Genomic DNA, 13,387 nt, shown 5'->3' on the forward strand with positions numbered 1-13,387 from the left:
AACAATGAAACGTCAAAGTTTCTTGCTTTTTTTTTTCCCTAAAAGTCTGTAACATGATTTAGAAAAGTCTGAATAACTAATTCACAATTAGACAGCCCCTCTCCCTGACTCAGGACAGCTCTGCAGTATAAAGGATACACAGTCCCTGGTAATCTAAGCCAATCAAAACAAGATCTTCTCAGAAATCTTCTCAGAACATTTAGGAAAAGGATAATACTGTATTTATACACATTAGAGAGATTACCCAGCAAACCAGATAAACTGAATGATTCACTTTGTGATGACTAGTAAGACTGACAGAAAAGTGCTGGTGTTTCTTAGGCTCAAGATATTAAAAATTTCTAACTGATGCCCCAGAGAGTGAAGCTAGGCAAAGTAAAATGAGTAAAATTAAAATGTTGTGTTGCAGTGAGGGGTCACATTAAAGGCCTGAATGTTCTTCAGTTAAAGTAAATGCACAGTGGAACAAGTAAAAGAGCCAACATTTATATTGTGTCAAGAAATTTCACCCCAAAATCACAATGCAGTGGTAAAAGAAGGTTCTATCCACCCCAATATGGTAAATATTAACTTTTCTACTTGGCTGAGCGATGGCAAAAGCAGCAGTAATCAACACACAAGATGGATTAGCTCACAACACTCCATAGAAGGAAATGGGATAATGACATTTAACAGGGAAAACAAACTATAAGCTAATAATGAAATATGAATTACTTCTTGCTTACTGCAGTTGGTTCACTTGTCCTTTAGGGAAACCCCCAAAACAGGTAGGACAGAAGACAGTGCAGATTAACAGAGTATTAACCAACTGAGCCAAACAGCTCCAATGACAATATTACTAGAATATATGCAAAATTACTTTGGATACTCAAGTGTCAGTAATGATTTATAGTTGATAAATCAGCTAAAATATACTGGATGGTCTAATGGATTGACTAGATTCAAGGACAATATTTAAACCATTAGGAATCTCACTTGGCAGGAGGGGAAGCAACAATTTTCCTAATGGTGATGTTTATGAATTTCCACTGACAACTTGAAATCCTGTTTCCACTAGGATTTAATTAGCGAAAATGCTCACCTCTCTGTAGCTTCTTCTGCCTCTTTTACATTCGTGTCTCTCTTCTTTAAAGCATCTTGCATCTGTTGCTCGCTAGGAGAGGGCTCAGTGCTGATAACAACCCTGTGGACTTCTCTGAGGTGGCCAAAATACACTTTTGCATGGCCAAAAACTTTAGCACAGAATTCACAGCACACCAGCTTTTTGGGTTTGCTTTCATTGTGATGAAGCTTCATATGCGTGCTGAGCCTCCCAGAATAGATATACGCTTTCCGGCAAATCCGACAGCTGTAGGGCCGTTTCTTCGTGTGTGAGTTCATATGGTCCTGGAGATGGTGCTTGAACTGGAAGGTATGATTACAAACAGGACATCTGTGCAGTGGCTTAGGTGTGGCTGAACATGCATTTCTACTTGAATCACTTGATTTAGCTGATGTAGCATCACTTTGCTTGTAACTCAAATATTTGCTGGCAAGTGAACCATTTAAAGGAACAGCTTGCTCTGAATGGACACGAGGTGGTGTCTCTACTGTTGCAGGAGAAGTCAGTGGTGTGAAGGTCTGCACAACTACCACCGGTTTCGGTCTAATACTACGGTATTTTTTCACTGCTTCTGCTTTTTTGTCTTCAGGTGTCTGAATATCAACCTTCTCCCTCTCTCTTCCTTCTCTAAACTTATTAATGATGCATTTCCTTCGCTTGGTCTGAAAAGCCAATAAATCATCCGAGGCTCTTCTTTTCCTGCCTCTTTTTTTAGAGGCTGCACTGTTCAATTTTTTAAGACTGTCGACATCCACTTCACTGGATGGAGAGAAGGTGTTTTCTCGAACAGTTTGTTTGGGGGTTTGTGTAGATGATACAGCTAATTGCTTATCAAATGCTTTGGTTTTTGTCAGAGCTGGTGTCTTTTCACATTCAGATCTTAGTGAAGGACCAGATACATCCATAACATTAATATTCTGCTTAGATTTACAAAACAGTGAATTTTTCATCCTTGAGTAAGGCAAAATAGGAAGTTTTCCTTTTGGTGCTGATGGATTCATCTGTATTGTGCTGCCAAGAACGGCTGGTGACAAGACAGCAACAGGATTTGCAGAATTTGTGGGTTTTTCCTTTCGTTTCTCACATGTCATGACTGACTTTCTTGTGGTTTCCGATGTTGTCTTCACAGAGCGCAGACTTAGTTTCGGGGGATTAATTGTACTTGCTGGCTTGGATAAAGACTCTTTAACTACAGATGGTACAGAAATCTTACTGTTAGCAATTTCAGTTTTGCTCATTAAAGGAGGTCCAGATTCCACACAGTTGCTTTTTTTTACTACTGTGGCAACTGCGATTTCAGATGAGTCACAGTCTATCAGCGTCGTTTGCTCAGTTGAATCTGAACTAGAATGAGTTTCAGGACAGTCTTCAGTTACAGTAGTCACTGAGGAAGTCTGTGATGAGACCAATGCTTTCGTAGGAATCTTGTTATGTGCACCCAAACCAGAGATTTTTGCCAATTTTTTGTCACCTAGCAATATATTCCTTACAGACTGGTACCTAGGGATAGGCAGCTTTAGATTTTCAGAGGGGGCCACATTTGACTGGTGGGCTTGCTGTGTTAAAGCAGGAGCAACATACGGCACAGCCAGCAGGGAAAATGTCCCCTTCTGACCAGCCACCTGCATGACAGTGTAGTTCTGAGCTGGTACCACCAGTGGTTTAGAACCCGCAGCTGAAATTGGTGTGTTTGGCTCGGGCAAAGAAGACTGAAGACAAGAAACCACTCCAGGTGTTAAAATTTTTGGTACCATTTTTGGAGCAATGGTCCTAAACTGACTTTTCTTCTGAAAACTTTGTATTATATCCGAAGGGGGGTTGTGTTTATCTGTAAAAACAACACAACAAAGCTGTAATATAAATATAATATTTCTTTTTTAAAAATTACTGTCTCAAAACTAAAACTGCTTACAAAGGATACTATTACACACAAACTTACTAAAAATATTTTGGCATTTAAATGACCACCATGTTAAATTCATTATTGAAAAAGTTTTGTGGACAAAACAAAAGCATTGCCTGAAGTAATGTGCTTGAACACAGACACGCAAAAAAAAAACCCTCTTAAATGGATGTTTCATTCTAGGTTAGAAGCTACATGGCATTTCAGAACAAATACCCCCATAAGCCTCTTCAGCCCTGGAAAAGCTGGACTAGCATGTTGGCAATATTTAGCTGGAAGAACAAGGACAGGACACAGAACTTTTCTGAGCACCTGCTCTGATCATATCTCTCAAACAGAATCATGCTATCTTTCAAAATTTCTGTAATGTTTAGAATTTGTGGGTTTTATCAGATAAAGACCACAGTTTGCCTGATGAAGTCTTAAAAAATAACTGCTATAAACCACGTAAATAATATATAATAAAATCAAAGAAGACTTGAAAGAAGATGTACTATTGTTAAATATCCAATCACAAATATTGCTTATGTGCCATTAATGCTTAATACAACTACTGTAGTAAGTTATTCAAACATTTTCTTGAAAGACCCCAACAATCTTGACCATTGAAAATTCAGCTACAAAGATCCCAAGCAGTAAGGCACCTTGGGAAGGCAAAAATCACTTTGAGGGAGGAATCACATTAGAATAGAATACATAAAAGTAAATGCTGGAACCTTGTAATATTGCAGTAAGGTAATTCCATAGGAAAATTTCTATTCCCTGCCATTTTAAAGACTTGTATTACAAATGCATTTATATATGCTTCTGGACTTAAAAAGGTAACTGTGAATTACTAAAAAACACTGGAAACTCCAGAAAGTTTATCATCTTAACCCTGGATGCTCTTCTCAGATGTCACACACTTTGCAACATGCACTGAAAGTTACAGACACATCCTGTTTCATGACCAGAACTCCTGGACAGATATACATGAATGCTCATGGTATGCACATGTGCAGTAAATCCACTGCCTTCAGGACACACAGGATTCACTGAACAATCAAATATAAACTGCATAGTTCATACACAGTAGGTCTGATGCTTATCAAAACTCTTTGATCCACAGCATATTCATAGAGCAATAACTATGCAGGGCATAAGCCTTTGATCCTTTTATTGCCATCTACAGAATCAAACCCCAAGTCCATTATGTACCTTCTTTATTCTCCAATTAAGTGAAACTACTGAGCACCACCAAAACTTTCTGCTCAATGTCTGTATTCTATATTACTAGACATTCTGTGCAGACTGGGTTACTGTACATATGGAAATCCTACACAAATATGGAGATCCCTGTACACAGGGATAAGTCCAGGCCTACAGAGTTTGTGAAACCTGGAAAAAAATGAAACATGGCACAGTTAAAATTTTTTCCCCACAGCTCTTTTTATTCTCAATTTTTTTTTTTTTTTACAATCTACAGTCACTAAGTATATAGAGAAACCTTTACATCTTCAGCTGCTAAGATTGCTACTACTATTCCATTGATTAGTTGACTCCTGTAGGGTATTTTCTTGTTACTGCTTTTGAGTAGACACTTTTAAGAACCTCTGAGAAGAATAATAAAATGATGTAAAGTATTGCAATCACTAACCAAACTAGCTCTGAACTTCAATGCTAGTTACAGGTCAAATAGTATAGCTTAAATACAGCAGATGACAGAACAAATGTCCTTTTCTTTTAGGGACAGAGTCAGCTCTTATTTTTCCAGATTACGCTTGCCATACACTGATAATAAAGACTTTCTTCAAACCAGCAGCTACTCAGCTTGCCACTATATTCAACATGAAGCTGTTTCCATTCTCTCTCCCATTTGGTTTGTTCCTCTCTCTTTGTATTTCAAAATTTCATTCATTGATTTACATAAAATTTTTAGGAAAGCCAGCACACCTGTGCTACTCGACATTACAGGGCATCTGCTCCCAACCAATGGTAACAGGAAAAGGCAGATGTTTTGCTGTGGACATGCCACTTCTACAAAGGTGCCCAAAGGCAGTCAAAGCACCACAAAATAAAGGTTAATTTGAGGTTAGGAGGAAATATTCGTAGAAATAATGCACAGCACTAGCTTTAAAAAGAACCACATGTTTCTCAAATGCATTGACTTGCTTACTGTAAAATTAATCAGTAGAATCACTTTTCTATAAAGAGAGTATCTCCACATATTTTCTCAGTATTCCGCAAGAAACTAATGCTCTAGAAGCCAAGACCTTCATGAATATCAACCACAAAATGCTCTTTGAAACAAGGTCTGTTTAGATCAATATCCTTCTTATGTAACTAACACAATACTAAGCATCAACGTAACTGTTTGAGAAGGGGTTTTTGTACACCTTTTTTCCACCTGGTGTAATTTTATCACAAAGACATCTTCCAGGCAAGTTGTTTGGTATCAGCCTTCAATATAACTTTTTTTTTTTCCCCCGAAGTTTACATTAGACAGTTTAGTGCAGAATATTCATCACAGTCCTTTGAGTAAGCAAAGGATACTCAACTCTTTGAGTTCATTTCCCTCTCATCCAACACAGCTACTGTAGTGAAGCTGCTTAGCCAGTGCGTAAATATAGGGAAGGGCTAGATGCAGACTAGCTGTAGGATATCCTTCAGACTTTAAGATTTTGCGAGCAGACTGGGAAAGCTAATCGGAAGAACTGGTGGAAGACTATTTAACATCCTGGATCATGACAAAGCAGCCAGTTAATTCACAGACTAGAGGTTCTACTAACCCCACCCAGAGCGTGCAAGTATCGTCAGCGATCAAAATTATGCTTGCCATTTATAGCTGGTGAAAAGTTTCAACAATTTCCTTTGCACAAAGACAGCCCTACAGTAATTCATGTCTTCACCACACTGGAGGACTTGGATATGCTCTGGCTGTCTGGCTAGTGGAAAGGTTGCTTAGAAACTTCATAAGCATTTTTCAGGGACATTCCACTTCTCCCAAAGTTTTTCTGTCTCTGATTCAAAGGACTCACTTTGACTTGACAGCTGTGACCCGCGGAAAGGCCTTTGTGCCTATGCAATCCCATGAAGTCTTGCACCTAAGAAGGGGAAGTTTCAGTTAAGGGAGGCTCTGCAACGGCATTTGTGAAGATGGCCTTTGGTTTTGGACAACATTCTTTCTTCAAGTCAGTCTACAGGTCCTTCGTTGAAAGGCAATGATTTTTATACTTTCTCTAAAATGAAAATATCTTAAGGACATGAAGCTTATTTTTAATTACTGTGTCCTCAGTCTTTCAGACGGGTGTGGATTTGGGGCAACAGGTACACACTTTTAAATAATTAAGCACAAGGCTAAATCAAGTGCAATTCAACCCATTTACTTTAAAAGTCTCTGTTAAAAGATTAATGGTTAATATGATAGGACCTGCAAGTATCAAATCACTCAGAAACTTGCAGCATGTCGTAAGCTTCCATCTCTTCTAAATAACCTTAAACTTGTATAGGAGTGGACAGTGACACACCAATAGAAAAATCAATGACGCATCAAATTCTCTGATATAGCCATGCTGGGAAGAGTCTGACAGAGGAAAGGAAGTCTTCCATGGGGCTGCTCTTCCTCAGTGGTTCCCCTTCCTTCCTAAGTAATCCAAGTCTAGTCTACTCCAGTCTGATCTGCCTTACTTCTGTCCTTTCTTCAGTTTGCTTTCTCTGTAAAGCACGTAACATTGCTGAACTCAGACACTCTAGAAAGCATCAGAAGAAATTTAATTTTCACCATTATCTGTTCTATTTTAAACAAAAACACCAAAATGCCACAAACCACTGGGTAACAGTGTTAATTTTTTTTAATAATTCTTGTAGGTCCACCTCAGTTGTGCAGGTATGCATTTAATTTCTGTATGAATGGACAAATGAGAGGCAAATAACACAAAAAAGATCACCTTTTTTTAAAGGAAAAGATAATATAGATAAAGAAGATTAATGAAATATTTTATTAAACGCACATGTATAAACCTGAGTCTTTTGCTGACTTTGAAAGGAACAATCTGTTCTATGGGAAAGAAGAAAATTCACAACTTTCTAACAGACAACACTAGATCTTTTTCTGCCAGTGACAGTTAATCATTCATTTTGCCAAATCTCCATACACACTAAATACCTGTGGATACTGTCTTTCCAGCACAAGTTTCTTGCTTTTGCTGACCCAGCATACTCTGTTGGACACAATGTTTCTCTGCAGGATTAGCATGCAAAAAACCACCACCTGCAAAAGTGCTTCAGTCAGTTATAAATAGATTCCAGGACAGAAAAAAAGAACCAAACAACCCCCAAAACCAACAAACCCCAGAAAAAGACAATATAAAACATTAACTTCCAGTTAATGCATTAGAAAAGCTACTGCTTCTTGCTCTTTGCCATTTTTCTCTCCTCAAAATATGTTCTAAAATCCAGTATATTATATGCCAAATACAAGGTGATAGCTTAATAATTGAGTAAAGCTGGTTAACGTGGCAAACAGATGGAATGGTTTAGTTTCAGTGTCATGGCAGACAGTCAACAGCAGCAAAATAAAAAACTCAGAAAAGTGAAGGTTCAGTAGCTTTAGTGAGGGTTTTAAATACAGGTGTTAAATTCTATGCTAATTTACACTTGCCATAATTCCACATATATCAGTGGAACTGCAGATATTCTAGAAAACAGAATTTGGTCTTCTGTGTTCAAAACTAGTTTTGCCACACACCTATACAAAATAAGATTGGTAATAAAGCCTATAAACCATGAATGTCCAACTCCATACATTACAGCAATTAATTTGCAGTTGTTTCTACCTTTTCTAATAATAACTACTTGGGTGGAATGCTCTGTTCTGGGTATTTGCATCAGATAATTTTCTAAAATTAATTTCAACAGGAAATGCCAGCCATTGCCAGGTATGTCTGCATTTAAAAAAAAAAAAAATCTAAAAAAAAAAATCTAGTAACACATCTGTGCATTAGGTAAAGACCTTGATATGTGACACAGCAATGTCTCTCTGGTCTGTGAAAAGCTGCCAACGTTTGGCAAAGTTGTAAGCTCTGGGCACGTGTTCAATAGATACTTTAAGCAGCTAATTTTTCCAATGATTACATTCTATTGAACGTGCCTCTGCTTCAAGCTGGGCTGGATTTTCCCTGAGCTATAGCTTTAGGTCCAAACACCCAAGCTGGAACAAGGAAACGGCCTCTCCTTATCTCTGAACTGCAGAACTGACAGTGTGGAAGAGAAACACGGATATACGCAGGGCAAGCAGAAAAAGGACAAGAGGACTAGAAATGAGACCTGAAAAGTGTCTAGGCCAAAGAGTCAGGGTGAGATATGGGAATTACACACAGACTTAAGACAGGTAACCAACATTACTATTACATGTGATTTGGAAAGGAGAAGCATTCAAGTCGAAGGGAGAATCACATTTCTTACCTTTTTAGTACTTGATTTTTCAAAGAGTAATATAATTATGTTTACATAAGAGCACTTTTGTGCAATTTAAACTAGTTTAGAAAAATAAACAATATAACAGTACTCTAATGTGAGATTGGAAAATCACAGTACATCATTCACACAAACACTAAGCTACAGAATGTGCAAATACACTTAGAAAATTTATTCTTGTAAACTACAGGAGGAACAAGATCAGTGTTAAAATTCTAGACGGGAATATTAGACCTCTTTGAAGCTATAGATAATTAATTCTGATTTGAGCATAAATGCGATTTGCTAGTTGTGCACTAAGCATTTTATAATTTAGAAAGGTCTTCTCTATTTTACAGTCTGTGCAAGTCTATTATCTTGAGGGATTAAGATTGTAGTGCATTTCAAGAAACTCTGTGAGCAGTGGGATGCTTCCTGGATTCCTTAAATGGTCTTCAAAAGACTCCTCTTAGCAGAAGAACACATTACAATAACAAAGGTACACAATAAAATTTTTTTTTTACGTTAACTGGACTCCATTGAAGTAGATGTTCAACATTAAAATTTCTAGTGACTTTTTTTTAGTACGGGAATAAGCTAAAACTATTTTTGGCATAAACTGTCACCTTGCAGAGATAAGTCATATAGTAATCCACGACCATGGGTACATAGTTCATATTTCACAGAATCACAGAATCATGTCAAGTTGGAAGAGACCCACAAGGATCATTTAGGGATGTTCTGCAGTTTCCTGCCTAATTCAGTCTTCTGGTTTTACTAGAAACATCCTTAATGCACTATTGATATATGCCAAAGTTTGCACAGATCTAACACAACTTATAAAAAAAAAGATTACACCACTTTATCAATTTCCAGAATTGCTTTCCTCTGTTGTTTGAAAGTATACATAGCAGTTGCTTCATTATTGTGCTGTCATCTATCTAGACTTCTGTGAGGCCTTTGATATGTTACTCCTCAACATCCTGTTCTCTGATTTGGAGAAGTACAGATTTGATAGATGGTCTACGGAATGGATAAGGAAGGGGCTGGCCGGTTGCAGCCAGAGGGTAGTGGTGAACAGCTCAGTGTCCCTATGGAGGTCAGAGATAAGTGGTGTCCCTTAGGGGTCTGTTCTGGGACCAGTGCTGTTTAATATCTTCATCAATGACAGAGACAATGGGATTGGATTGAGTGCACCCTCAGCAAGTTTGCAGGCAAAACCAAGCTGAGCGGTGCAGTTGACACGCCTGAAGGAGGGGATGCCTGAGGGACCCAAACAAGATCAATAAGGTGGCCCACGGCAATCTCATGAGTTCCTGCACATGATCAGGACAATCCCTGGTATCAATACAGGCTGGGGGATAAAGTGATTCAAAGCAGTTCTGCCGAGAACTTGGGGGTACTTGTGGATGCAAAACAAGTATGTATGTTTGGAGTATGAGCTGGCAATGAGCACTCGCAGTCCAGAAAGCCCATCGTGTCCTGGGCCACATCGAAAGCAGCGTGGGCAGGAGGTTGAGGGGGATTCTTTCCCTCTACTCCGCTCTTGTGAGACCCCACATGTATCCTGCTCTGGGGTCCTCGGCACATGAAACACATGGACCTGTTGGAGAAGGCTCAGAAGAGGGTCACAAAAATCATTAGAAGGATGGAACACCTCTTCTATGAGGAAAGGCTGAGAGATGAGGTTGTTTAGCCTGGAGGAAGCTCCAAGACCTTATTGTGGCTTTTTAGTACTTGAAGGGGGCTTAAGACAAAGACAGTGACAGACTTTCTTACTGTGCCTGTAGAAACAGGACAAAGCACAGTGGTTTTAAACTAAAAGAAGGCAGATTCAGACTAGATACAAGGAAGCAATTTTTACTATGATCTGCCAATCAATCACACCACCATCTTGGTTTCAGTATCTCTGCCCTCAGAGAAAAGTGCAACATAAAACAATACCCATACAAAAGGAGATTTGTTAAACAAAAGTTAACACATCAAGATATCAATGCATTTAGGCAGTACATTATCAGCATTAGCAACAATAATACACGAGGAGGTGATTTTTGATTTCTCAGAGATTTAGATTGCATAGATCTCTGCACAGTCCCAGTGCAAGTAACTTTTAAAATATGTATGAAATACTATTTCTATAGGGACTAACAAGTGACCAACAGCTTTGAGGTAACCTTTTTGAGTTGTAACATCAGATGAATTAGCCACACAGGTAAATCAATATTCAAAAATAACATCCTATATAAAATGTGGGCAATGCAAGGCTTAACGCAACCTCCTATTAAAAAAGCCTTTTTTGTGCTACTGTATAAAGCAAGAAAGTCTTTAAAGTCCTTCCTAAGAGACAGAACATATATACATAAGAGATTTTTAGACACTTTTGCTATGGATTTAAAATACATTTAAATTAGCAGATCTACATGCTCTCTTAACACCTCTCATGCAGTGTTTGTGAACTTTAAAAGCTTTCCATTTTTTTTGAAGGCACAATCTTTCAAGTTATAAGCTACTCATTTCTTATTAAGGTCAACAAAATTAATAGGTCTTAAGCAGATCAAAACATTTTCATATCAAGAAAAGTGACATAAAGAGAGCTAGACATAAAGCATCTGTAATTACTAATAACTTAATAACTTTTTCCGCCTTTACAGCTGAAATCACACACAGACTTTTCCCACTACGGTATTAAGAGAACTTAGGAATGAGGTTTATGTAGATAAATCTATGGGCTCAAGACGGTGTCTGGCCTCTGCAACCACACAAATAGCTATTAAATTTAAGAGACATTGTTTGATACATCATCAAAGACTGTGTTTCAGCTTCTATATGCCTCTGCTACTTTCAGCAACCAAACATGTCAGCTTTCAAGTAGGCATTATCTAGAAACCATGCTGCCCTGAGAGAATGCAATGGAGAAGAATGCAGATCTGGTGGTTATCTTTTTTGGTTTTGGTTTTGTCCAGTCATTCTGTTCCATAGAGGACACAATCCCCTAAGACTTGCAAAGCAAGGCTGCAGTGATGCAGCCACTTGGGGGAACTAATTGTTCAGATAATAGCTGAAGGGAGGTGATAGAAGCACTGGTCATAAACTCATAATTCATAACCCTCCAATAGCGTTGCAAATATAAATTAGGTACTTTAGAAGGTGGGGATAAACACTTGTAATTGGATTTTTAAAAATTATTTCCTGGGAGAGTTGCCAGTTGAAATTTCTTTTAGTGAGCTTCAGGAAAGATATGGACCTAAACAGTAATTCATCCACTGTAAAGTCAAAGTCAGTGTAAAGTCAATTCTAAAGGGTGTGTTGATCAAATCAACCTGGATGGTATCTCGATATGCCTAATGTAAGTGGTAATTAATAGACTTATTTTTTCTTAAGTGCAGGAAACAATAATGACCAAGTCTGCTAAAAAAATGATGGCAGAATTCTTCAGAAACTATGCAGCACGAAAAGGTCAAGTAGAAACATTTTATGAATAAATCATAAAATATTTTCTGATTAGATTTTAGCTCTCCTTTCAAAGAAGAGAACCTATCTACATCTCTACCCTCCTTAGGACAGAAAACACATATGTCTGATTGCAGTAAGGAAATTATGCTTCTTACTCCCCAAATTAATTTTTTTGCAAATACTGATGTGCAATTAGAGAGCACAACAGAAGAGGAGAAGTGTTATTCCTTCCACAGAGTACCACTTTTTGGTTTTTGGTGAAAATCAGAGCACTTCTTTCTAAAGAAAGATTGTATGCAAGAGAAAACAATTAATTTGCCACTTTGGTTCAATAGAGCAAATATATTTTACTTGAGGGATTAAAAACCCATAGTACAAACCTCAGAAAGTGCTCTCTTATTCAAGATAAGCAGAGGATCAGAAGACTGTCTGGCTTGGCTTGGCCTATTTTGAGTCTTCTGTTATGAACTTTACACAGTTTATCACTCCCCAAAGAAAGGACCAGAACAATTGTTGAACTTCAAGGATAGTTGGTATTTCCTGAGGGATTTTGTAAATAGCTCATTTCTCTCGAAAATTACCTAAGTGGTTTAAGTTTTGAATGGGGAATCTCTGTTCAAGGTTTCTGTTTGCTCTAGCTGTGCCCCCTTTTCTTTCTTCATGACCCAGATGTCTTCAGAAAAAGACTCTCCAGCTCTGGCTGAGGTATGCAAAACATTGCCACCTGTAGTTAATTCCACTGAAGATTAAAACAGAAATAAAGATTAGAGAATCTCTACAGTACTTCAAATAGGTACGTATATTTTTTCAAATACAGACATGATCCTGTATAGCACAGGAAAACTAAAACATCTTCTCAAATATATCTCCTGGCTAGGCAGACATTAGTTTTCAGAACATATAAAATTATCACTTGCTGCTGAACCCAAACATAGCTAAGTCTTACTGACAGTAGCAGAAAACAATTTAAATTACAGTATCTGACTGGTTTTCCTCCCCCTGTGCATAATTACAATTATTTGCAAAGCTTATTGGCATTGCTAAGCTTGTTAGTCACTTTGCTGTTTAAAGGCAGCACTGGTTCTCTAAACAAAGTAGTAGATGTGCTGTAAAGGAACTACCGAATATACTGCTGAGAGGTGATATTGTATCAGCAAACACTGGCAACGGTGGCAGCATACGAGGGAATGGAAACAGGAACGCAGTCAACAGGAAAGTAGGACAAAGATTATATCCTCAGCTTGATGTGTGCCGAAATATCAGTCCATTTCTAATTAAATTCACGTGTGTCCGGCGGGTGCTGGCAGACAAAGGAGCCCCTCGGTGCCGAGTCCAGCAGGGGGAGTTGGGCGCCCATGGCCGCAGCCTCCGGCCACCGCCGCGCCAGGCGAGTCCTGCTGCCGCCGGGAAACCACTCCCGGGCACCTCCTGTTCCCCAAGCGCCAGCTCAGTTTGGATCTGCAACTCGCGTCGACTACCCTACGGTACTTTCCAAA

At 38.4% G+C, this 13,387-nt stretch overlaps 1 protein-coding gene across 10 annotated transcripts in view; it reads right to left on the minus strand.

The window, feature by feature from the left end:
- The window catches only part of ZNF438 (zinc finger protein 438), a 49,080-nt gene that overhangs the window by 1,295 nt on the left and 34,398 nt on the right, over nt 1-13,387 (minus strand). For 4 of the 10 annotated variants that reach the window (XM_027648469.1, XM_027648470.1, XM_027648471.1 and 1 more), the window contains 2 exons: nt 7,150-7,254; nt 1,082-2,930 (listed from right to left, as the gene is read on the minus strand). In XM_027648469.1, coding sequence (XP_027504270.1) covers nt 1,082-2,930; nt 7,150-7,254 — 1,954 coding nt within the window. Of the gene's footprint in view, nt 1-1,081; nt 2,931-4,202; nt 4,383-7,149; nt 7,257-12,472; nt 12,631-13,387 lie in introns of those variants that run through there. The other 6 variants (XM_027648473.1, XM_027648474.1, XM_027648475.1 and 3 more) reach the window with 4 other exon arrangements.

This window comes from Corapipo altera, unplaced genomic scaffold, assembly GCF_003945725.1.
Source record: "Corapipo altera isolate COAL_440 unplaced genomic scaffold, ASM394572v1 47, whole genome shotgun sequence".
Taxonomy (NCBI): domain Eukaryota; kingdom Metazoa; phylum Chordata; class Aves; order Passeriformes; family Pipridae; genus Corapipo; species Corapipo altera.